The sequence below is a fragment of the Halichoerus grypus genome, chromosome 13 (genome assembly GCF_964656455.1).
Source record: "Halichoerus grypus chromosome 13, mHalGry1.hap1.1, whole genome shotgun sequence".
Classification (NCBI taxonomy): Eukaryota; Metazoa; Chordata; class Mammalia; order Carnivora; family Phocidae; genus Halichoerus; species Halichoerus grypus.
This window is the reverse complement of record NC_135724.1, coordinates 37,204,680-37,231,620: the sequence shown is the minus strand read 5'-3', so window position 1 is coordinate 37,231,620 and position 26,941 is coordinate 37,204,680. Positions and strand designations below refer to the sequence as shown.

General features: G+C 40.3%; 1 protein-coding gene across 16 annotated transcripts in view; it reads left to right on the top strand.

Moving 5' to 3' along the window:
- The window catches only part of DTNA (dystrobrevin alpha), a 340,154-nt gene that overhangs the window by 215,944 nt on the left and 97,269 nt on the right, over positions 1–26,941 (top strand). For all 16 annotated transcript variants that reach the window (XM_078060439.1, XM_078060446.1, XM_078060445.1 and 13 more), the window contains 2 exons: positions 2,825–2,892; positions 13,529–13,609. In XM_078060439.1, the coding sequence (XP_077916565.1) occupies positions 2,826–2,892; positions 13,529–13,609 (148 nt within the window). In that variant the 5' untranslated portion in view covers position 2,825. The remainder of the gene's footprint in view (positions 1–2,824; positions 2,893–13,528; positions 13,610–26,941) is intronic.

Below are 26,941 nucleotides of genomic sequence, written 5' to 3'. Positions count from 1 at the left end.
CCTTCCCTTTTTACTATTATGACTGTGATCAACGGGTAATAAATGTGTATTCTCAATTTTATCTAATAGTGCTGCTTCCCAGGAAACTTTAGTGGTGAAATGAGAAATGTGTTGTTTTCCTTTTATATTTATAATTAAATTCCATGCTTTTTATTATTTCACACGACTGAGTTTTTCCTTCTTGTCCTTATAAGGTACACATTTTACTTAGAAGTGAGAATTAATTCCTGTTATGTAACTAATTATGGTTCTTTCATGAGTTAATTAATCACAAAATGATGATGAATAGACCAAACGGTGACATCAATGTAGTTTGCATCTATTTTAGCTTCTGTTTCATAAGACAAGATTTTGCTTTAAAATGTATGGTCCTAGGTTATAAGAGATATAAATTAGTCTCCTTCATTTCAAATAATTAATTTCTGAAACTAGTGCAATCTGAATTGAACTCCTCTGAATCGGTTTTGGGAAATACCATTAAAAGTCTATTTCATGGAGAACAAACTTAGCTCTTATTGTTCTTCCTCTATTTTTTTTGTTTCATTCATTTTTTTTTTCAATAAATACTAACTGGACATATCATTTACTGCTTGGATTTTGCTAGGCACTGTGAAGAATTTAAAATGTTTGAAGTCACCGCCCTCAAAAACCTTACAGAGAAACATACAGAAAGTTAACTAGAAAAGAGATGTCACAAACGGTACCAATTGAGGGCTACAGGCAGTAAGTGCTGTGGGTTTGGAGGCCAGTCTTTCCTTCCCTGACATTTTCAATCAGAGCTTTCCAGCTTGCCATCCTTTGTGATTTATTTTTAACAGTTCTTTTCATCTCATTCCAACATACAGACAGATGCAGGAACATATCACTGGTTCTATCCTCTGTCTCTCTATTGCTTCAACATTACTTCTAAGCTCTTGAAATAAAAATTGGAAGCTGTATCCAGACTATTTTGTGAATGTCAGATTATTATCTACCCACTTCCTCTGGAGGAAAGGAGATAGGGTTCTGTGAATCAGGAAGGGTGTGATCTCTATATACTAACCATACCTGCATATTTAAAATCATAAAAAGAAAGTACTTGACTGTGTTCAGCACTGAATTGTTACCAAATTGAAGACACTTCATTAATAACCCTATTCTTTTCCAGTTATTATTTAGGCCAGACCCTGGGTACGTCATCACCCATGGTGAATGGGAACACACTCTTCCCTAAACTCTGTAAACCAAAGCTGTTCCATGCCCTTCGTTCCCTTCCTGTCAGTAGGCAAATCATCCTTCACTCATAGAAACAACTGGTGAGGCTCTTTGACCAGAATAACTGGCATCACATTGGTTTTCACCAATATTTTCTTTTACCCTTAGGTGAGTTATTTTGTACACAGCTCCATTATCTTTTGACCTGTCTTCTGCAACCCAGTTCTGTTAAATTTACCCTCAGGTAGTCAATGTCTCTCATACTCACATATCTTTCCACTACTATGGCTATAATTACTTCCTAGTGGTTTCATTGCTTCTATGCTTTTTATCTGCCTGACTAGAGTATAAGCACCTTGGGGGTAGGAACTGTGACTTGATCATTGTTGTATACCTAGAACTTAATTTGGTTCCTGGATATAGAAGGCACTCAATAAAGATTTGTTAAGTGAATTTTCAGCATTGAGAAAAAGGGATAGTGGGCTGTGGAGGCCAGAGGAAAGGCACCAAACCCAGACAATTATAGAATTAGGGAGCATTTCAGAGCAAGATCCACCTAAACTAAGAGCTGAAAAGTTATTGCAAGTTAGCCAGGCATAGGGAGCAGGGGATCCGGACCAAAAAATAGCACAGACAGAGAACCATATTTGAGAAAGAGCAGGGTCCATTGAAAGACAGGCAAAAAGATCAGCTATGCCTTCTGTTTATTGCCCCTGAGAATCAGAACAGGGTGGTATATGTGTATATGTATTTGCATGTATGAGAGAGGAAACTTAAGTTTTTCAAAAGCTTAATTAGATACAATAAAAAAATCAACTCCAGCAACCTGTAAAACCCTTAATATTTACCCCAAATTCTTCTATCGAGCTGAACAACATTTCCATTAACTTTCTCATTATCTTCTTTCTCCTCAAGTCAAATTTTAATTTTTTTAAACATTTTTTGATTCTCTGTTTTATCTGTTGGCATTTTCATAGCACTTTTTAAATGATTACTGCAGACAGTAGTATGGTTAAGCAGAGAGATGTGAACCTAACCACCTTGCATGAAATTATTATGCATAGAAAAACTGTTGCAGGTTCCAAACACTCAACTTAGAGATCAATATTTAGAAAATAACCTGCATCCAAACTAGGGTTTGGGGTGCACAGGGACAACCTGCAGCAGAATATGGTGGAAGGCGAACTGGTCTTGGAGTCCAAATGTTTTCACCATTCACTTTACTAAATCTCATGAGATTCTCAATATCATCATTTCTTGAATGGAATCTGTAATATCTGCTCTATATTCTTCATAGATATTCCCCCCAAATTGAAAGAGAAACTATATGGGAAATGAACCACCTAACAGATGGTGGATGGTTGAATTCAGTTTCGCACAAGGTCATCTGCTATTGTAGTTATTTTTATGTTAGAAAATAAAAATTTTATACCTCCTCTAACAATTGCAACAACATTGTGTATGGAAAAAATATGTATGGTGATTTAAATTAGTGAAAGTAAAGCTACACTTCTTAAATACACAGTTTTAAATAGTTTGTGGCATCACTACAGCAAGTGCGTTTACATAGAAATGGCTCTTTGCCTCATTAGCATGAGGGTAGTAACACTGTAACCATTTTGTCTCCTAGAATGATTGAAGATAGTGGGAAAAGAGGAAATACCATGGCAGAAAGAAGACAGCTGTTTGCAGAGATGAGTAAGTACAGAACTTTTAAGGAACACCCTATCATTTCCATTGAACACTCATGGAAAAACTGGAAATAACCACTTAATCCTTATGGCATTTGTGCTTTTCCTTAAAATCCTAAATCCCTTGTATAAAATGTACATTTGGGCAATTTTGCTTCCTATTAGGTAAGAGTGAAATTAGTCAGCGAATCATCACAATTTGTTACTAGACTGTATATTTTCTATGAAAGAAAAAGTTTTGCAGAGCCAAATGTATATCTATATACATGGACACTATCAAGTCAACACTAGTGTTGGCACAAATATGGTCCACTAAATTTTAAAATCTGTGCTCGTGTCCCCACAATATCACTGTGTCTGGCATATTATAGGCACTAGATAAAAGTTTGTGAAATGAATTATTGAATGTTTTAACTGCAAAATGACATCATACGTTCCTGTGGGAAAGAAGAATCAGGCATGATCACCAGACCAAACTATACACTGTCATTTGGACTTTATGGAAAGGGGAAGAGTCTGTCCCACAAACCAGTTCCTAAAAAGTGAAAAGGAAAATAAAGTTAAAAAGAGTTTGGAGGTGGGGCGGCTGTGTGGCTCAGTCAGTTAAGCATCGGACTCTTGGTTTCGGCTCAGGTCATGATCTTAGGGTCCTAGGACTGAGCCCAGAGTCAGGTTCCACACTAGATGGGGAGACAGCTTGAAATTCTCTCTCTCTCCTTCTCCCTCTGCCCCTCCCCCCTACTCACACGCATGCTCTCTCTGTAAAATAAATAAATAAATCTTAAAAAAAAAAAAAAAATAGAGCTTAGAGGTAACCTGCTACATGAGGGAGACCAAACCAAAACTATATTTACCTCAGTGGAGAATCCATTAAATAAAGGTTATTGATTTATGTAAACGCCTGGTTGCTATGTAAGTAATTGGCTGGTAGTGTCTCCATTACAGACCATAGTTTCTTTCTTTTTTTTTTTTTTTTTAAAGAGAGAAGTAGAGCATGCACCAGCAAGGGTGGTGGGGCAGAGGGAGAGGGAGAGAGAAACTTAAGCAGGCTCCACGCTCAGTGCAGAGCCCAACTTGGGGCTCAGTCTCACGACCCTGAGATCATGACCTGAGCTGAAATCAAGAGTCTGACACTTAACCAACTGAGCCACCCAGGTGCCCCACAAACCATTGTTTCTTATTCATAAAGAAGAAGAACTTGTCGTGGTGGGGGGCACATCTCAAATTCAATGTTATAAAGAAAAAAATACACTTCTCTTATTGTCTTTTTATCTCTCCTTCCTTGCATAAGGAATAAGGATGAGCGGAAGTGAGTTGTTAGCCTTCCTCTCTGAGAAAGCAGTAGACAAAATTAGGTTTCTACTGAAGACTGGAACTGATTTGGCAAGAATGAGGGTTGGGAGCAGATAAAGGAAGGCCCCAGATAATAAGATTCATATTTTTCTTTATCATTTCCCAATAATCTGGAGGCACCAAGACAGCATTAGAACTAACAAAAAGGAAAGAAAATTGAAATTGATGTGAGGAATCTCAATCATGCTCCTTGCTTTTTCCACTTTCAGAGACCTGTCTATAGCACCTGAGAGAGTTGCAGCCATGACCTTCCAATTTCCTCGGCCATGTTTGGTCCTGTATCTTCACTTCTGGCATGGCTAGCCACCTGGAATTGTGCCCTTTGTTGATACAAATGTAACCAAGGAAGGAACCTAATTACCTCTCCCTGTCTCCACAAAATGCAGGCCAGCACAGGTGTCCTCTCATACCATAGATTCTTAGACTGAAAGTCAGGAGCCCCAAACATCATGGGCCAGTGCTTTGTCAGAAAAAGAAAAATATATTAATATTTAACATAACAAAGCAGTAAAGTCTTGGGGGGAAATCTTTGAATTTATCATTGTTACATTAAAGATGTATCAGCCAACACATTGCAAGAATTATAAAAGTGTGCTTATTTCATGATTTTGTAAATACTTACCCAAATTTAAGTACACTGTCCCAGTTCCTTCTAAACCTGGTGAAGTCCTTGGCACAGACAAATACGGATGTCACAAATGTCAAAGTATGATTGACGTAAGTTTTATAGCCACAGAAACAGAAAAGCTCTAAATTTTTCAAATGAGAGAGACATAGGAAAATTGTGCATTCATTTCCCAAATGGTAACTTTATCTTCTCATAGAAACTTCTCCGGGATGTCATGCACTTTATTGAATCATTTTATGAGTTCTTCTGATTAGTGATCGGAAGAGTTAAGCAAGCCACACAAATGTGTGTCTTTCTTCCTTGGGTATGCTAAATAATAGACTCAGATGTTGACCAAAAACGGGAAAACACATCGTACCTTAACAATGCTTTCATGAGCATCCTATTTAGATTGACACTAAGTAGGACATGTCCACAGTAAGTGGGATTCTGCCAGATAAGACAACTGGCTGATTACAAAGGAAGAATTGATGTTGATAGGTAGGCTGTCATACAAAAGAGAGAGGTGATCTCCTTGAGAATGTGTTAAATAGTTGAAAAATACATGGGTTACCCCAGCAGCTCTATCAGCAAGACACCAAAAAAAAAAAAAAAAAGACAAAGAAACTGTTATCAGGGAAGACTGACATCAGGCCTTGGAAAGTAAGTTCCCCCAGGAATCTGTGAGGGAGCTAAAAAGGAAAGAAGAAATTGTAAATCCGGTCAGCTAAGTATTTTCTAGAAATAATTTTTTTAAACAGCAAAAGAAAGTGCCAAGGAGAGTCTTTGTTTTGGAAATTACAAATGCCAAAGAAAAATTGCACATGAAGGAGTTAAGGCAGGGAAGACTTTATTCAAGATTATTGCAATGCAGTCAGGACCTACTGCAAGAGAAAAGAGATTGAACTCAACTCCCTAGAAGAGTTTTTATTTATTTATTTATTTTAAAATTTTATTTATTTGAGGGCGCCTGGGTGGCTCAGTTGGTTAAGCGACTGCCTTCGGCTCAGGTCATGATCCTGGAGTCCCGGGATCGAGTCCCGCATCGGGCTCCCTGCTGAACAGGGAGCCTGCTTCTCCCTCTGACCCTCCCCCCTCTCATGCTCTATCTCATTCTCTCTCTCAAATAAATAAATAAAATCTTTAAAAAAAAAAAAAAAAGATTTTATTTATTTGACAGAGAGAGACACAGCGAGAGAAGAAACATAAGCAGGGGGAGTGGGACGGAGAGAAGCAGGCTTCCCGTGGAGCAGGGAGCCAGTTCAGGGCTCTATCCCAGGACCTGAGCCAAAGGCAGATGCTTAACGACTGAGCCACCCAGGCGCCCCCCTGGAAGAGCTTTTAAGTACTGGGGTGAGCTATTGCAAGAGTCCTGAAGATTAGTAGTGGGAAAGGTGGTCAATTGTGTTTGCTAATTGTCCCAATTAGAAAGTTAAGCTTCTACCCTCCAAAAGAGAATCAGAGATCTCCTTCAATGATTGCATTTCAAAGGTTTGGCTCCCATGTCCTTAAGAAAGATATTCCTGGGCTATAAAACTGGCAAGAGGCTGGGAGATTACTTCGCAATGGGGCAGCAAAGAATTTGCAATGAAAAGTTTTCTAAAATAAATGCTCTAAGGAAAGGAGGTCAGAGGCCTTGGGTCGGGAAAAAGCCTGTCTGAAGTTTAGTCAGGCTGAGGGGAATGTTAAGGCATCTTGGCCTTACAAAGGCCAAAGAACAAAGGGCACAAACAACAGAAAATAATAATTCACAAGAAGAGCAGTTGATAAGAAATTTAGGCAAATTCAGGTGATTACAGCACATCTGATTTAAACATCTACTCTGAGCTCATAACCACAAGCAGCGGAAGCAAGAAGAAATGGTAAAGAAATGAAATTAAGGATAGCATGGACTCACAAATAAGAAAAAAAAAAGACTAGCCTTATGTTAAAAACAAAACAAAACACTAGCCCTATGGCCACCAAAGAAATTCTAGACAAGTTGCCCTTAACCAAAAATTCCCTTCAGTATAATGCCCTAATTATCAGTTTATTTAGTACCTTAAATTAAAACTAAAAAGACTAGTTAAAGGTAAATGTCATCCTCACATTGACTTTTCAGCCATCAAATAAGATTATCCGCTCAAATAAGTTTATCAGATTGGCTTTTAGCAGATAAATTTTTTGTTCTTGGAATTAAATCACCTCTGTTTTTCTGCTCTCAGAGGACATCACTCTGCCTTATATGACACTTATTTATGAACGTGTCACTCATCTATTGTGAACGTCTCTTAAGGACAAACCATAGACCTTTACCTTCAAATCCATTCACCTTAGATGCCGAATAAATGTTGGTTTACAAGCCTACAGGGCACAGGATAGGTATGTTTTAATCAGAGGAGAGTGATTGGAAAACATTCTTTCAGAACTTGGAAGACCACCTACCGAGATAAAAAAGGTCCTGAGCAGAAATCAGAGGGGTACCACTGCCTTTGAGGAGAGGAGGGATGGAAGATCAAAGAGAGGCGAGTGTTGGTACTCAGCAAACCCTTGAATTGTTCAAAGGCAGATAGTTCTTCAGAAAGTTGACTACAGTTAGCACATGGATAGTTGGAATGAAACCTAGAGTATGATTTTGCAATGCACACTATGACTTTTAGGAAAACTGATTTCAAAAACTCAGAAAAATGCCATGAATGAGACTGATACCGTGAGCCCACCACACACCCTATAGGCCATGGTGGACACAGTGACTGTTTTCACTTGCTTCTTCATTTCTCTTGCTCTTCAGCTTCTTTAAGATATTAATACCATGGGTCACTATCCTGGAAATACTCTCTTATGTCACCACTCTAGTCTGCTGTTCTGCTTTTTTTGACCATTCTACTTCTCTTTTTCTGTCTCTTGGCACCTTCCAGACACCCTTAAGCCAGATTTTACCAAGGTTTTGTTCTTGATCAATTCCATTCATAACTTTACTTTCTCTCAAGGCTTCACCATTATTGTTATGGCTCACAAGTTCCAAGGAGTCCTTCAAAGCCACCTCCCATATTCTTATAAATCAGCTTATCCAGAATAGTCAGTATATAAACTCAGTGTCCCTTCTAGCCTTGCTCCCTGTCAAGGTTTCTACTAATGAAGCAGCTTGAGGTGGGCTCACCATTAATTCCACTAAGTGCCCCTAACTATATGCAGAGTATCCTCTAGGAAAAACATTCCCAGTCTTGGCCCAAGACAAATTGGTGCATTTTATATGTTTGTTAATAATTCTGGGAATGTATTCCATAGTCAAGAATTCTATATCTGTCTATCCAGCTGCCACTGATATCTCCATTTGGACATCCCACAAGCACCTCAATCTCTGTAAGCCCAAAACTGAACTCTGCATTCACCCACCTATAAACCTATTCCTCCATGTTTTTACCCTAGCCCAGTGAGGGCCTCCCCATCCCACTGAGTGTCCTAAGGTAGAAATGTGAGCATTATCCTTGACCCCCAAATTCCTCTCTCTCTCTCTCTTTCACACACACACACACACACACACGCACACACAGATCCAGTCAATCAGCAAGCATGGAAGAGTTCAGACGCAAAGTTCATAGGCTTCATCTTTATTCTATAAATATTTGTTGAGTGAATTTGAAAAATGAATGAGATATTTAATTATCTGAATGACTGTACCAAAGGCTTTATAATGAGCTATCAAAACATGAAAGGCAAACTATACATGAATTGTGTGAAACTATTCAGAATGTAATAAAATGAAAGCCAAAAATTAGGTAAGGTTGGTTGGTTGGATAAATAGATAGATGGATAAAAGGAGAAAAAAGAAAGAAAGAAGGTAGGAGGGAGAAAGGGAGGGAGAGGGTGAGGAAAGGAAGGACAGAGAGGAAGAGAGGAGAAAAATTTTGGAAGGAAGAACAAAAGAAAGGAAAAACAGGATTTGTAGAATATAGCAGTGTGATCAATTAGAATTTCTTTTTTTTTTTAAAGAGAGGAAGAGATGGGGGGTAGGGGGGAGTGTGGGGCCAGACACAGGGCTTGATCTCACAATCCTGAGATCATGACCTGAGCCAAAATTAAGAGTGGGACGCTTAACTGACTGAGCTACCCAGGCAGCCCTGTAATCAATCAGAATTTCTTAAGTGCATCTTTGCTTTTGTCTTTATCACTTTCTTCCAAGTATGACATGGGTATGAGAGATTTGAGGAGATGGTACAAGAACATCAAGTTGCCTTAAGTGAATTAGCTTTACGTTTTTATTATGAAAAGTTTCAAATATATACAGGAGTCTAGAAAATAATATTCATCTCCACCCTTAATTATTTACCCCCAGCACCCTCTATATTATTATGAAGAAAATCTAATATATTAGATTTTAAATGAGTTGAATCTACATGTTTTAAAGAATTATATCCCAGTGATATAATACTAAAAGAAAAAATACCATCCGTTTTTTTTTTCAGAAATAATTAAGAGGACATTGCAAAAAAGAAAAAATAGGGAAATACTATACTCATTTTGTTTTTGCTATACCCATTTTTTCTTAAAAAGGGAGAATATAGATTCTTGAGCATCTAGGGTATGAACTTTTAAGTTTTATGATAAGATGGATTTTTTTTTCAGATCACGTAATAAATATAGTGCTAATCCTAGATATTTCAACATGCTAAGAACAAGGATTGCTCTACTGACTTCTTTATTCATTTATTAAAATTCTTTTTTATAAAAGAATTAACTCAGCTAATTCCCCTTTTTAATAAGGCTACTAGACCGGTAGCTCAGGAAAATACTATGGCATAAAAATGAACCTTAATTTCAGCAAGATACTGGCAAAGTCTCTTACACTGTGCTTGTATTGGAGAAATGTGAGCTGAATCACTACAATTAGGTAGATTTATAGGTGGTGGTGTGACCCTGTCTGCAGGAATAAGTAATGGGTCAACTTGGAGGACAGCTTCTAGTAGCATCTGGAAGAGTCTATTTGTGGCCCTGTTCATGTCCTTGGTTTTAACCGACTTGGACACAGAAGACATGCAAGTACTCCCATGGCAGGCTACAAACTTGTAGACTTTTGAGAAGAAAGACCACACATGTAAAACTGAATTAAGTTTATGGTTTACTGGGGCAGAGACAAATAAATTTATTTTTAAAAAGTTGGATAAACAGAGCAAGAGCCAGTGCAGCATGTCTCAGCTCAGCTTTTTTGGGTCCCAGAACCATATGGATCCTGTGGTTGCCACTTAACATTGTTTTGTGCAAGGTGATGTGAAAAGCTAATGTCTGAAAAGCTGAGTTTCGTTGCTCACCCCATCCTGTCTGATATTCAGGGCTTACATCCTCAGCCAGGAAGAATTTATACAAATAGGAAACATCAAGAAACCCTCAGACCCCTTCCTGACGCGAACAAAACAGAGGGTCAGTTCAGTTCACATGGTGATAGGACAGGGAACGCGGTCAGTGTCCTGTCCCTAAGTATCATCTCTGTGCCCCTCTTGACTACGTGCAGGAGAGACGCACCTTTGTCAAATTGCCCCTAGGACCTCTGTGGGAAGGAGGTGCCAAGGAGCCAGTTTCTGTCCTCGGAGGATCCAGTCTTGCTGGAACTAAGACATTTAATTGTGTGCGACATTGCAGCCCTTTGATACCTGGGGCTTATCATTATTCTCCCAGAACTTACACAAATAATCTATGTCCCTAATGTCTTCTTTTAAAAACTTATTTACAGATATTGAGACTCTCTTGAATGTTGAGCCAAGCTCAGCATCAATAAAAATATGTCTTCATCCAGAGGAAAAGGCAGATTTAGTGTTCAGGGAGTTCTGATAGTCTCTCTGTCTCTAGAGAGTTCATGTTCCACAGAAGGACACGAAACTGGGAAGTCCCTTTGAAATGCCAGTGGCAAAATCAAAATTTTTAGAATGGTTACAAGCACGAGCTAAAAATTAAAAGAAACTAACCAGATAAATACAACATCCTACCTTTAGCCTCCAAATAAGCATTTAACTAGAAAACAGAAAAATCTGACCAGATGTAGGTCCATATGATTTTTTAAAACCCGCTTTTTAATGAAAAGAGCCAGAAGAATGAGCCATTTATTTTTTTTTAATTGCATTAGTAAGTGTCCTTATCAAAGTTGGTAATGATTGCTTTCTATATATCCTATATAGGCGAGGCAATAACTTGGTATTTTAATTTTGTATATCTCATTGCGAGGAGATATGAGTCAGCCAAAGAGCAGGAAGACTAGAATGGATAAAGGTCTCAAAGCCATGTCTGATGATAATGAGAATCATAATAGCAACATGCATGTATTGAAGCCCTATTGTGTGCCTCCCTCTGTGGTAGACATTGTGCTTGAAATGGCTATGGAATTGAACCTCTCCAATCTAAAAGGTCAAGAAGTTATGATCCCAGCTAAACTCTAAACTCCATGATGACAGGGGCGTTTGTACATAATCTTCAGATGGTAATGAAGATGCTAGTCATGATCATGATAGCTGCTTCCCAATGTGTGAGAAATAAATTATCAAATGGCAGGGAGAAAAGATTATGTGTATCCAGAAAGGATCAAATGAATTGAACTTATCGGGATGCAAATTAAAGCTCAAATATAAAAAAGAAATTTCTATCACTTATTGTTGCTCAGAAATGGTATAAGAAATCTTTTAAGTAGTCCCACCTGCTATTAAGTGCTCACTAGGTACAAGCTTCAGACATTACCAGCTGGTAAAACTGATATTGTTACCCCCATATACATGAAGAAATCAGACACCGAGTAAAAACTTGTTAAAGTTCACACAACTAGGAAATGAAAGATTAAGCCTTACTGACTTTAAAGTTAATTTATTTTTACTAAGTTATAATCATCCCTATCTTTGAAAATAATCTTATATGGCCATTGTCCACATGTCCATCTCTTGAGAGCATGTTTAAGAGAATTCCCGCCTTGGGTGAGGGTAGGCCCTACCTATCTCTTTGATCCTTCAAGCACTGTGTCAATGAGCCTGTTTGTCAAGTAATGCACTCTCATAAAAATAAATGTTTAATGATCTGCTTCATAAAGCTATAAAGCAATGGGAATATTGATATCACTTTTAAATGAATCTAAAGAGATCAGTTTGATTCAAGGGAATGCTAAATGCTCTCAACGTAGGACACTTGCTACTTCATCCCGAGTTTCATTAGGAAAGCACTTAATTGACCTCCTAATATAATTATTTCTAGGCCACTTCATTTACCTCCTACCCTAACTATTCTATTTTGAAACATTTATGTAGCACTTTTACTGGTAAAGTTCAACACATGTCAAAATATAGCTCTGTGCCTTTATATCTGTTATGAACCATAAACATGGGCTTAAGAAAGCCAAATATTTGGAAGCAGAGAAGAACAGACATTTGTTGAAAGTCTGCTATGTTCTAGACACAGTCTAGAGATCAGCTCATTCAGAAAAGGGTAGGAGGATCACCAGGAACTCCAGTGTGGATGTAGCAAGAAGCCCATCTGCAGAGCATTGTGAGGACACCAGCCCGAGCCTGGCAGAGGTTCTGGATAGAGTCATAGGAAATATTACTGGGTTGGTGGCATGGAAAGAACACACAGAGGGACTTGGATTCTCAGCAGAACATTCAGACCTGGTGAGCAGCAGAAGCCATGCTGGATTCTTGAGTAGAAGTGTAGAATGAGGAAAGTAGTTCAAGAATATGAGGACCGTGCTCCTCTCTTTAGAGAGGAACGGGAAGCCACAGTATAAGAAAGAATAGTGGTTGTTTTTAGAAAGGAGTCTCCTCTGAGGTTGACGGGAAGGTTTGCAGGATACGTACTAGTAATACTAATGAATACACAGCCCGAACTATGTGCCAGGCAGTGTTCTCTGTGCTTAGGTGTAGTCATGCATTTGCCTTCTAATTCTGTGAAATAAGTAGTAGGAGTATCATCATCCCTAACTTCCAGATGAGAAAACTGAGGTTTCTAAAAGCAGTTGACCTGGACACCTGGGTGGCTCAGTCAGTTAAGCATCTGCCTTTGACTCAGGGCATGATCTTGGGGTCCTGGGATCAAGTACCCACCCCCACCACCACCACCCCCCCACAGACTGCGCTCAGCGGGGAGTCTGCTTCTTCCTCTCCCTCTGCCCCTCCCCTCTACTTGTGCTCTCTCTCCCTCTTTCTCTCCCTCTCTCTCTCTCTCTCTCTCAGATAGATAAATAAATAAATAAACAAATAAATAAATAATCTTATAGATAAAAAAATAAAAATAAATAAAAGCAGTTGGCGTAAGGTCACACAGGAAAGATACCCCATATTCAGCGAGTGCTCACCTCGCAGCCATATTCTGAGGACCAATCACAGTGCATTTAAAATGGTTATTTGATGACACTGCTATAATCTTGCTGTTTAAAGTCACAACTTGAGCAGATTGTTCTCGGAAGTGGCAGACACCACAGGACTGAGGTCGTGTTCCTCGGCCCATGAACATTGTCGACAACCAACGTGCTGGTTATGTGTGCTCTCTTCCCCTATAACCTGAGGGATATGAGGCAGACCTTTTCAAGTCTGAAAGTTATATTTGTATTCTAATAAAAATAAAAATCAAGTTAAGTGAATGGGTTATAATATCTATCGTCGTTTTCTTTATAAATATTACAAATCCCTTTCCACACACATGGCATACCATATGTGTACTTTTCTCCCCCCACCAGGGGCTCAAGATCTGGATCGTATCCGACTCTCCACCTACAGAACAGCATGCAAGCTTAGGTTTGTTCAGAAGAAATGCAACTGTAAGTATGCCAGTTGTTTGGACTAATTACCCTCCTGAATCCTATAGTTTATGTTTGTTACTTTGTTTATTAAAAGTGGTTGTCTTGTAAGTGTTGATAAAAATATGTTTACACAGCAATAAAGAGTATCACGATGCACAAATGGCAGAGAGACTATCTGTAAGTAATTCTGAAGGCTTAATTGCTCTTAACTGCTAAAGTATTGAAATGGATAAGCCTCGGGGCGCCTGGATGGCTCAGTTGGTTAAGCGACTGCCTTCGGCTCAGGTCACGATCCTGGAGTCCCGGGATCCAGTCCCGCATCGGGCTCCCTGCTCAGCGGGGAGTCTGCTTCTCCCTCTGATCCTCCCCACTCTCATGCTCTCTCTCTCTGTCTCATTCTCTCTCTCAAATAAATAAATAAAATCTTTAAAAAAAAAAAAAAGAAATGGATAAGCCTCTGGATATATATGGAAATCCTGTCCTTGGGATTTTTTTTTTTTTTTAAGATTTTATTTATTTATTTGACAGAGAGAGACACAAGGAGAGAGGGAACAGAAACAGCGGGAGTAGGAGAGGGAGAAGCAGGCTTCCCGCTGAGCAGGGATCCTGATGCAGGGCTCGGTCCCAGGACCCTGGGATCATGACTTGAGCCAAAGGCATGATCCCAGGACTCTGGGATCATGACTTGAGCCGAAGGCAGACGCTTAACGACTGAACCACCCAGGCGCCCCCCCCCCTTTTTTTTCCTTGGGATGGTTTAAATCTGGATGGATATTTTTCTTCTTTTCTCTAACCTTGGTATTGTCCACGCAGTGCCATCAGAATGGTTTCCATGAACATTATAAAACATCAAATATTAAGTCCTCTTTATATCTGTGTTTCCCTTACAAGTGTAGAAAAATGTTTACAAGCTCCTGGAAAGCACAGAAGTTTCTTTCTGAAGCTACAAAATTAGCCCTTTGTATCAGAGTATTAACTACATTTGCCTACATCAGACCACAGCATGAAAAGAGGCAATAATACTTGAAGAAACAAAAGGACTTGCTTCGACTTGTTCCCAAATTTTTTTTTTTTTTTAAAGATTTTATTTATTTATTTGACAGAGAGAGACAGCGAGAGAGGGAACACAAGCAGGGGGAGTGGGAGAGGGAGAAGCAGGCTTCCCGCTGAGCAGGGAGCCCGATGCGGGGCTCGATCCCAGGACCCCGGGATCATGACCTGAGCTGAAGGCAGATGCTTAACGACTGAGCCACCCAGGCGCCCCTGTTCCCAAATTTTAAAATGTCAGCAGCCACTAGGTCACTAATCACAGCGGGCCTTTTGCATCTTCTGCTGCATCACTGCCCCCATCGGATTCCCCATCGGATCACTGACCCCATCAGATCCCCACATCCATTTTTCTGGAGAGAACATTGCCTCATAGTTCATGTATATGAACTTACTCTTTTCTTTTTGAAAACTGACTGCTGTAAAAATTAATAACTGTTCTCATTTTCTAATTAGTATTGGATGGATTAGAAAAATGAAAGCCCTAATGTTCTCCTGAGTACTTACACACGGTTTTTGCATAAGTGGCATAGGACTTAGACACGGTGAATGTGGAAACCAGCCATTTCCACACCTCTACCCTCCCGGAGTCTCCAGCCCATGTTCCGTGGGGCCCTGGGCAGGCTCCCCAGATCATGACTATGCAGGTGGGCAGGCAGTATGTGGTTAGAATTCCAGTTGCTCATCTATAGCTTATTCCTCAGCTTCAGTGGCTAGAAATGGAGCTGAAATTTGGGGCAGGAAGAGAAGGGGGTAAACAAAGGTTGGCCAGATATCAAAGACATGTTTGACTCCTTACAGGAAGCTAAACCCATCCAAAAAAGGGGGGGGCTGGGAAGAGGCAGTGAGAAGAGCACTATAGATGTGGGAAGGAATCTGTGAATGTACTTGCAGCCCTGAGCACTGAGGAGTCTATAAAAGGTTTTTCGAGGGCTGGTATTAAAGGACAAGGAAGAGGCTCCCACGAAAAAAGGCTTTTCTCCCTCCCTCAACCCTACCACCCATATTCAAACAAAAGGAAAAGTCTCCAAATATTCAGCAATGAAAAAGTGATAGGATCCTCCTACTTTCTTTCCTCATCACCACAGGATGGAAGGGAGAGGAGAAAGAGCAGGGACGGGGGTTCTGACCCCATAGAGTTTTGCCAAGCAGAGCTTCCTTGGGTCCTTTCAGCAGAGATAGGGAATTGCAAAAACGTGTTACAAAATGGTAGGGATGAACTAAAAAGTAAATAAACAATAAAGAAAAGGAAGGATGGGAGGGAGGGAGAGAAGGAAGAAAAGAAGAGGCAATGATTTGGCAACCAGCCCTGCAGCCAACATTACAAAGGCCCTAACTAGCACCAGCAACCCTGGGCCACATCGCATTCCTCCTGCTCACAGGTAATGGGCCTTTCTCATTCTTGGGCATCTCCTTGTCCTCTTCCTGTTCTTTAGTGCTCCTCAGCCTTATCCTACATCCAGAATCATGTCATCGTCACACTGACCTCCTTGGAAAGCAGTGAGGAAAAGAGTGCTAGTCCATCCCTGGGGGAAACTAGAACTTCCATACTTGTCTGGTTGTCCCTCAGTGCATCCATGCATTTACCCTTTAATTTAGAAAGCTTATAACGAGCTCCTACTGTGTGTTCGGCACCGTGCTTAGGTGCTTGGGATAGAGTGATGTGAATAAGATGTGACCTCTGCCTTAAAGTTGCCCAAAGTCTAACTGGGTTAGACTGGATGGAATTTTAAACAGACTGCTAACACGGTATGGAAGTGTAATGGTAGGAATGTGGGCATGGTGTTGCGGAAGCTCAAGGAGGTAGTGCCCTCTCTGGGCGTGAGGGCCAGTAAGAGGAGTTTCCTAGACAAGAAGACCTCTAGCCTGATTCTTACAGAATTAGTGGACATTACACAGAGAAGTGTTATGCCCCACAAACTTATTTTAGGATGAGGAAAATCTCTTCTCGGCCTTTTGGCTAAGATCAAGTATAGGATGAGGAAAATATTACATTCTCTACAAACTACACAAAAGTAAGGCTTAAGGAAGAGAAACAAGCAGGTTTTGAACACTCTGCTAAAATTAAGTTGCTTTTTCAAATTGTTTCTACCTTGAGCAAAAGCGTTAAATGTAAGTACGATATGTGTTTGCTGAGTTTTCCTTCCTGACAACAAATCTAACAGTTGTGATGTTAAGGAGCTTGCAAAATGCTAACACAGCTATTTTATCTTAAAGGTAGAGCCTTCTTTTTCAGATTACCAGGACACTGGTGTTTATGTGACATAGTATTAGTCAACATTGAACGTCCACCCCTGTATTAGAGGAAGGTCATTTTTGTCTGCAATAAAACCTAATCCACCATAAATTATGGTACCTTAGAATGGAGTTTTACTCTACAATAAAAGAAATACGAAAAAAAAAATCCAGGCAGTGTATTTGTAAGTATATTGCTTTATTGGAAATTCTTACATAGCGTTTACTTCATAGAAATTGAAGTAAACCTTAATGACCTTAATGGAGAGAAGGAAGAAAAGAAGAGGCAATGATTTGGCAAGCAGCCCTGCAGCCAACATTACAAAGGCCCATTACAACATTACAAGGAGATGACCTTAATGGAGAACAGGTTATTTTTAGGTCCAGACCTTATTTACAGGTACAATTGATGTTGGGTATTAACAAAACAAAGCTTAAAAACTACATAGTAGAGGGGGAGAAACATAAAAACAGACACTTGTCCATCACCTAGAAAAAAAATATTGTCTGGATATAGCGTGGAGTACATAGACTTTCAAGAGATTTGTTTTTTTTATCTGAGTTCAGACAGCGCAAGTGTTAGTTAATTCCCTATATTTCTGTCCCCACAGCCCTTGCCTACTCTCTCTATGTTTTCCTATATAGAGCCCTGATTCCTATCACCGACATTCATGTTCATTCCCTCTAATGCAATTCCTGATGGATGCTGAGAATAACTGCTTCTCAGGGTTGAAAAAGACTCCATAGAAGAGGCCAGAAAACTGTGGCTTATGCACTAAATGCAGCTCAGCACCTACTTTTGTATAGATTGTGAAATAGGAGTTTTTACAGATGAGTATTTGTAATGATTTTAAAATAGGGAACACTACTTATAATCCCAGTTAAGCCAAATGTTGTCCTTCCCCCCACAAATTCCAGGCTTCTTATTGGTAAACAAGCATTGAAAAAAAATTGCCCTCCATTATTATATTTTCAATTTCATCAGAAAAATATTGTGTAAATTTGTTTTCTTTCTTATTATATATATGCCAGCATAATATCTACATAATATTACTATGTAATCTGGTAGTGCCCCACTGTCCACACACAAAAAAGATATTTACCAACCTCTGTTATAAATGAAAAATTGTGAGAAACCGTCTTTTCTTTTTTTCAAGCAAAAGATTCTTTATTCCTTCGACTCTTCTCCGTGGGATCTATTTTTCAAGTCAGCTTCTTCCCCTTACCATTCATTTTTGTACCCTGTCATAACCTCCCTCCCCGTGCCATGACTAGTACATCCCCTAATGGAACAAAAAGATGGATGCCCTAAAAATTAGGGGACACCAAGTTGGCAATTTTATTTTCTAGGAGGAATAGGACAGAATGGGGAGAATACGCATAATATTTCTAATTCTGCTTTCTAATCAACAGCGTTATCTTTAGCTTCCAGGTTTCCTGAGAACTTTCCACAAAAATAAATAACCTATATGCCATCTATAAGGATGTGTGCAATGGCAACATCTCAGCCTTTGTTTTAAACAAATAACTATTTTCTGCCAGAACATTATTTCCTTGGTCAGCACTGACATGGTTAATGATCCAGATACCCTGTAATGTCAGCAGATCTTTTTTCAGAAATTACTTTGGAGTCAATGGAATGCAGCCTTAAGTTCATGAACAATAAAAGGGAACAAGAGAAATAAATCAGAACTCTCGAATCCCTCCTGTTTAAAAAAGGGAACAAAAGTAAGGAGGCGCCTTCCTTTAGTTCTTCTGGTCACAGCCTGAATTTTCTGTCACTCATATCAACTAAAATTTAGTTAAAATTTTGCTTAAAAGGAAAAGAGGAGGAAAGGTATATATTTGTATCTGAGCTTTCAGAGTTTCTCAAATATCTTCCCTCTAATAAAAGAAATATAAGTATTCCTCATCCAGTTATAGAGTTAGAACACATGCTTTTGCCTTAATGCTCTAAACTTCTTTCAAGGTTTCTAGAACCAAAAAAAAAAAGAAAAGAAAGAAAAATGTAGACACCTGTTTACCTAATGGCTTCTCTGTCACTGTGAAATTAACCTATGTGAGTGCTAGATACGTGGTGGGTCCAGGAGGAATATTCTTTTATGAGTGAGTGAGTAGGCTCCACTAGATTCATTTTTCACCAGCCAAGTGATTAGTCTTATGCCTTCAGGAGTAGCCTTCAGATATGTTTTTTTTTTTTTAAGATTTTATTTATTTATCTTGAGAGAGAGAGAGAGAGAGAGAGCGAGCATGAGCAGGGAGGAGGAGTAGAGAGAGGGAGAAGCAGACTCCCCGCCAAGCAGGGAGCCCGACTCGGGGTTTGATCCCAGAACCCCAGGATCATGACCTGAGCAGAAGGCAGATGCTTAACCGACTGAGCCATCCAGACACCCCTAGATATGCTTTTTTTGAAATAAATACTAATATCCCATTCAATTTTATTCAAGTTGGTGTACCAGCATATTCCTCCTGCCATATTTTTAAGCATGTGGATTTTGGGCTGCCTGTATCTGTTTTCTATCATTACATAACAAATTGCCCCACACTTAGCTACTTAAAACAACACACATTTACTATCTTATAGTTTCTATAGGTCAGAAATCAAACACAGTGTGACTGGATTCTCAGCCTAGGGTCTCCCAGGGTCTGTGGTTCTCATCTGGGGCTCAGGGTTCTCTTCTGAGTGAACTGGCTGTTGGCAGAATTCATTTCCTTATGGTTGAAGGGCTGAGGGCTCCATTCCTTGCTGACAATCAGCAAGGGGGACTACTCCCAGTTCCTACAAGCCACCTGCATTCCTTGCCACATGGCCCCCTAGATGTTTGCTTCTCCTTCCATGCGAGGCAGAGTGGGTCTCTCTGATTTTCTCCTCCTCTGTGATCAGCCAGAGAAAACTCTCTGCTTTTAAAAGACTTATGTAGGGGTGCCTGGGTGGCTCAGTCAGTTAAGCGTCTGCCTTCGGCTAAAGTCATGATCCCAGAGTCCCAGGATCGAGTCACAGGATCAAGCCCCGCATCAAGCTCCCTGCTCAGCAGGAAGTCTGCTTCTCCCTCTGCCTCTCACCCCACTCATGCTCTCGCTCTCTCGCTCTATCTCAAATAAATAAATAAAGTCTTTAGGAAAAAAAAAATAAAGGACTTATGTGATTAGGTCAGGCTCCCCCAGAAAATCTCCCTATCTTAAGGTCAACTGACTTGAGACCTTAATTACACCTGCAAAATCCCTTCAGAGCAGTACTTGAATTCTTGTTTGATTCAACAATGGAGAAGGTATGTCAACACTGAGGGCCAGGAATCTTGGGGGGTGTGGAGATGTGAAGAGGAAGAGGGCATCTTAGGACTCTGCCTACCACACTGCCCAGCATCATGGACTTTTCTCTTTTCCAGATAATGACATATAGAGCCTTGGGTGAAAAAAATAAAGTTTAAAGGAAATACTCAGGCGACAGAAACAGATCCCCAAAAAAGAGATGTGTCTGAAGGACAGAGATAAGACTCTTTCCTGTCAAGAAGTCAGAAGGAAGAGCAGGAATGTTCAGTTAGGGAAATGGGTGGCACATGGCAAAGCCTTGGAGCATAATTATCTGTGCTCCAAGTGATTTGGATATGTATTTTCACTCCTGAAGTTGAATCATTCTAGACACTTGTTTAGAATAAAGGGAAAGGCATTGCACTAGAGTCTGACATTCTTAAAAACTCCCTGTGGGGAAGTTGGCGGGAGCAGCAGTACATAAACCCATTTGAGATGCCTTATAATATGGCAGCGGAAAACCTGCTCCTCTCCGGGCACTCTAGACCTATGGCAAAACTGTTTCCCCTTCATCAGAGCAAACTTCTGGTAGAACAAAGCTATGCTTTTACGGTTCTGGGGCTTGTGATATGGGTTTAATTAAAGCTGCTTCTCCCTTTCCTTGCTTCTATTTTTAAGATCTTAAAGATTCAGAGCTCTGTTTTCTTGTTAGTATTTTTATTTTTAGAGAATGCTAGGAGCTTTGTCTTCCCAGTCTGCTGCCCCTGCACAACCTATGAACTAAACTAATGCCTATAGTCTTGTTTCTGGGTGTCTGGAGGAAACAGCCATCGGCTTCCTTCCCTTCCTCCTGCTTCGGCATTAGACCAGGAAGCTGGAACCACTGAGCACTTTTACACTCACAGTTTAGAAGAGAACCTCATGTTTACATGCCCCAGCCCGTTGGATAAGAGTGATGCATACAGAGGAATGAAGGCCTTTCAAGCTTCTCAGTGCCATCCAGCAACTAATATTCAGTGGCCTTCCCTTAGTAGTCTGCCAAGCTGTGTTCCTGGGAACCTGCTGGATCAGCCCAGAGCCAGTGAGCTGAGCAATGAAGGGACACCCAGAGGGTGCCATCCTATAGCCTGGCTCCCAGGATCTTGGGGCTCTGGCAAACACTAAGAGGAAACAGAAGACAGTCGGGAAGACAGGAATGGAAGGATGGCCACTCCCACATAACCACCCCTGTGACCCATGAGGACTAAATCAAGGAGACTTTGTTGACATTTTGTTGATGTTACCAGCAGCCACTCATTTATTTTTTCATTCAACAAATACGGACCAAGGCTTGCTGCATGCCAAGCATTATTCTAGACCATGGCGGGGGTGGGTGGAGAAGGATGATATTCCTTAGTGTTGCTCAACATCGCTCAGCATCAGGAAAATCCAAATTAAAACTTCAATGAGATACCACCTCACACCAGTCAGAATGGCTAAAATTAGCAAGTCAAGAAATGACAGATGTTGGCGGGGATGCAGAGAAAGGGGAACCCTCCTACGCTGTTGGTGGGAATGCAAGCTGGTGCAGCCACTCTGGAAAACAGTATGGAGGTTTCTCAAAAAGTTGAAAATAGAGCTACCATATGATCCAGCAATTGCACTATTGGGTATTTACCCCAAAGATACAAATGTAGTGATCAGAAGGGGTACGTGCACCCCGATGTTTAGAGCAGCAATATCCACAATAGCCAGCTATGGAAAGAGCCAAGATGTCCATCAACAGATGAATGGATAAAGAAGATGTGGTATATATATGCAATGGAATATTATGCAGCCATCAAAAGGAATGAAATCTTGCCATTTGCAACGACGTGGATGGAACTGGAGGGTATTATGCTGAGCAAAATAAGTCAATCAGAGAAAGACATGTATCATATGATCTCACTGATATGAGGAATTCTTAATCTCAGGAAACAAACTGAGGGGTGCTGGAGTGGTGGGGGGTGGGAGGGATGGGGTCGCTGGGTGATAGACATTGGGGAGGGTATGTGCTATGGTGAGCGCTGTGAATTGTGTAAGACCGATGAATCACAGACCTGTACCTCTGAAATAAATAATACATTATATGTTAAAAAAAAGAAGATAGTAGGAAGGGTAAAATGAAGGGGGGGAAATCAGAGGGAGAGACGAACCATGACAGACTATGGACTCTGAGAAACAAACTGAGGGTTCTAGAGGGGAGGGGGATGGGGGGATAAGTTAGCCTGGTGATGGGTATTAAAGAGGGCACGTACTGAAAGGAGCACTGGGTGTTATACGCAAACAATGAATCATGGAACACTACATCAAAAACTAATGATATAATGTATGGTGATTAACATAACATAATAAAATTAAAAAAAAAAGAATAGAGTAAAAAAAAATATTCCTTAGTTGTCAAATTTAGTATTAGAATAACCTCAAGTTTAGAATCTAATGATATGTTCTATTTATTATAAAGCTTCTGGTTTTGTGACTATCAAATAGTAGGTACAGTCTAAAATTTTGCTGTATCAGCTTATATCTAGCCTGTAAGTCCCTTGAGCAAACTGTCATTTTCTGAAGAAAAAAAAATTACTTATAAGTGTGGTGGTTAAGGAAATCAAATATATCTGTAGCTATTGAAATAAATAAGCTATTTCTATTTTTATTTATTTTTTAAAGATTTCATTTATTTATTTGACACAGAAAGAGAGATAGTGAGAGAGAGCACAAGCAGGGGGAACGGCAGGCAGAGGGAGAAGCAGGCTCCCCACTGAACAAGGAGCCTGATGTGGCACTCGATCCCTGGCCCCCTGGGATCATGACCTGAGCCAAAGGCAGATGCTTAACTGACTGAGCTACCCAGGTGTCCCAAATTAGCTATTTTTAATCATTCATGATGTTGGGCTAGGACTTCTGCTTTACCTCCTTTTTTATCAGGAATTGTAAAGTTCTGTTCATTTCAGGTGAGGAGAGCATAGCACAAGAGATGTTAAATGGCTTCTTCTGAATAAACACCAGATCAAATCATATAATTGAGAACTCAACTTCTAACTTCCAAATATTAGCCAAATGCCATGGTAAACAGAGAGCCTGCTACAAAGCTAATAATGCATCAGCCCTGAGTAGCTTAGCTTCTCAAAAATAATAAACTCCAGTGGAAGATCAAGTCTGATGTATTTTAATTTCCAAATTCAACACTGCTGAATAGGACCGTGATATCATATTGTAGAGAAGGATAGGTTGAGGAAGAGTTATTTGACCACACAGAATCAGAATCTGTTTTGAACATGGTCATCATCATCATTTTCTTCTCATTTGTTATTCTGAAAGTGTTCAACCAGTGATAGACGGGGACTTGGTTAGAATCAGTGCTTGAGCCCGTGTTTCCCAGAAAGCAGACTCCACAGCAAGGCTTTTGCGGAAGCCGCTCCTTTGCTGTTCCAGAGCGGAAGTCGAACAAGGGAGGAAAGCCAACAGACAGTGCAGGAACTTCTAAGGAACCTTCTGAAAGGCTCCAGAACTTTCCACCCAGGGGACACAAGGAGGAAGTCCTAATCTAGCTGCTCTGTCTTGCACTGGCCAAGGGTGGCCTCCAAGCATTAATCCCCCCGCATGTCTGGGTTGCCGTTGTGTGGGTGCTGGGCAGGTTCCAGGTGTTAGTGCTGGGGCATCGGAGGTTTGGAGCAAGAGCCTGCAGCCAAGTGCTGTCTGGTGGTGGCTATGCTGAGCCGGGCAGTCTACGCCATGCCGGTCACTCCCGCTGGGGCTAGAGAAAGAGGTGGAGCCAAGATTTTGAAAAGGTACAAAACAGGGGTCTGAAACATTGCCTCCTGCGTACCTTGGTTTCCTGTGTTAGACATTTCCTCATCGGTGTTTTCTACGGCCTTTTAAAGATTTATTTATTTTTTTTTTACATTAGATACACTTCTCATATTCTTAACCTCACGTAAGATACCTGCAGATAATCTGCAGAGTAGCCCTCTAGAACCCCAAACACTAACCTAGCTCCCAAACCATTTTCCTACGCACTAGGAAACTGAGTCATAACAATTTTCTGAATGGGTGAATGAAATGCATTTTCAATGTCTATCCCATTTTTTTTTACTCTTATTGCAGAAAGACAATTAATTATACACAAATGGTACAGCGTGAGTGCAGAAAAAAGTGACATTTGCCCGTGACTGCTCCTTACCTGCTCTTCAGGGGCCCTGTGTACTTGGTCGGTCCGAGTTCATCGTGGCCAGACTGGCACCTGGTGCAGCGCCCCTGAGAGCAACAACTGGGAAGAAAAAGTGGAAGGCAGTTCCTCATGGTTGCCAGCCCTGTGGATGCTCTTTCTCTTGAAATGTCACCTCTGGCATCTAGGATTCTGGCCATCTGCTCAAGTCAGAGTGTGTAAGGAATAATGGAAGTCCTGTGGGAAGCCATGCTCCATGAGCCTATTGAGCTTTCCTGAAACACTGAGGTAAAGGGAAAGAAAGCTTCTAGAGATTATAGGTGGTGACTGGCAAGCAGTAGGCATGCTACCCTGTTCCATTCACCTAGCATTGGTGAGCATCCAGTTTGAACAAGGCATATGCAAGTAGCTATGAGGACTACAGAGATGAACAAGACATAGTACACGTCTTCAAGTTCGTTATCATTTACTGCTGTGGTTCTTAAACCTTTCTCCTCGTGCATCTTTGGGAGAATCTGATGAAAGTCACAGATCCTTTCCCTCCAAACACACATGACCCTAACCATAAAATTTAGTTCATCATTTCAGAGATCCTCCTCTCCTCTGAAGTTCAGTCAGGGTTTATCAAAAAAAAAAAGTAGAAGGAACAATTTGACCATTAGTAACTGTGAGAAATGCAGAGTGTCATAAATGATCTGATATAGGAAGTTGTCTGGGAGCAACAAGCGGGAGAGTGTAATTCCACGAGAAGGTATCAGGGCTTCCTCATGCATACATGAGTGTAATACCTTGAAAGACAGTCAGCTGAAGAGTGTACCTGATGAAGAGTATAATATGTCAGTGCAAGAAAGTCAAACGCATATTCTGGAATTATAAGAAGCCCAGTGTGGCTGGGGCATAAGATTCTTGGAAAAAGCTGGAGGTGAATAAGAGATGAGGTTACAGATTGGGAGATTGGACCAGTACCTGGGTGGCTCAGTCAGTTAAGCTTCCAACTCTTGGTTTCAGCCCTGGTCATGATCTCATGGGTTGTGAATTCGAGCTCCAAGTCAAGCCCCAACTCCATTCTACACTCAGCAGGGAGTCTGCTTGAAGATTCTCTCCCTCTGCCCCTCCCACCACTTGCTCTCGCGATCTCACTCTCTCAAATAAATAAATCTTTATAAATAAATAAATAAATAAGGTTGGGAGACTGGAGTCCAAACATTGGTTTTCAAGCTTAAAAGCTTGGGTTTTACTCAATAGGTAATGGAGAATGGCATGGCCAGAGCTGGGACTTATACCCTTTCTTAGGACAGATGGAAGAGGGCAGAAACTGGAGAGGAGTAAGAAGGCTTACTGTAAAAATCTATGTAGAAGGCAGTAAAAACCCAAACTAGAGCACTAGAATGTAGGGAATGCTAAAGGCATATTGAAGAAACCTACACAAACTGTCTAGTGAAGGCTAAAATGCCTACCCAGAAGGAAGATAAAATACTAGATCCTCTTGCTTCTGAAATTATTAAATATATTCTGAGCAAAGTTAAACACTGGCAGTGAGAAATTAGTTATTGTTCAGATCTTTCTTTTCATTTACCTTCTCTTATTATTTTTACAATCATTGGTACAATACTTTGGAAAATAATAGGCTTAATAAATGCTTGTTCAATTGAATTTAGTTCAATTTCATTTACGGTATGACAGCTATTGAGCCAACAATTACTATACCTCATTTTGAATAATGATGCTGGTCTACAAACACAATTTGAGGAAAACTGAATACTTTTTCCTAATGGGCAATAGGTGTACTGCCTGGGCCTCTGAGGATTGGCATGATATCCTATTTGATTTTATACCAAAAATATGTTGTAGACCTTTTCCTGAAGCTCTATTCCATCAGGCACCTTACCCAGGAAATTAAAGTGAAACTAAAATGTCATCTTTGTAAGCTGTGATGCTTCTCTCCAAGGATCCTTAGCACAGAGAACAGTCTTGGTGATAAAGGTATATACTGTGGGAGCAAGGGAGTGTTGACTTTGGAAGAATAAAATAATTTGGTGAGCTACTCCGATGTTGTTTCAATTCATATTTTGAAAGATATAGCTCATGGCTCATGAATGGAAATCAAATACAAAAATTGCATTTTATTAACATTTTCTTTCCCAACTCAGTATTGGTCAATGTGGCTAATATCTTCAGTGTAATCACATCAAAATGCATTTGTTGACCCTGGCAAAGCATACCACTTAACTGAATTTCTCTTCCCTAAGAGCTTTTTAAACATTGTTTTGTCATGATTAAAGGCCTGAATAAGGGCATAAAAATAAATTATTTATTTGATAAAATCTTAACAACTGGCCAGTTTGCCTGTGGCTTTCTTGACCACGATCCTTGTTCCCTGGATTCTTGTGATACCTTTTAAATAAATTCCTCTAGCTCAAATGAGCATCAATTTCCTGTTCTTATCTCTCATCTCTTTAAGTCATGCTCATAGCCGTGGTTCTCAAACATCGTTGCTTTTCAAGATGACCTAAGGAGCAGCAGAAACCAGGGATGCCCTGGCCAAACTCCAGACCTGTGGAATCAGAAGCCACAGTTTGAGACCTGCTCACTGCTCCAAAGAGCACTTCTTATATATATATATAAAATACTTGAGA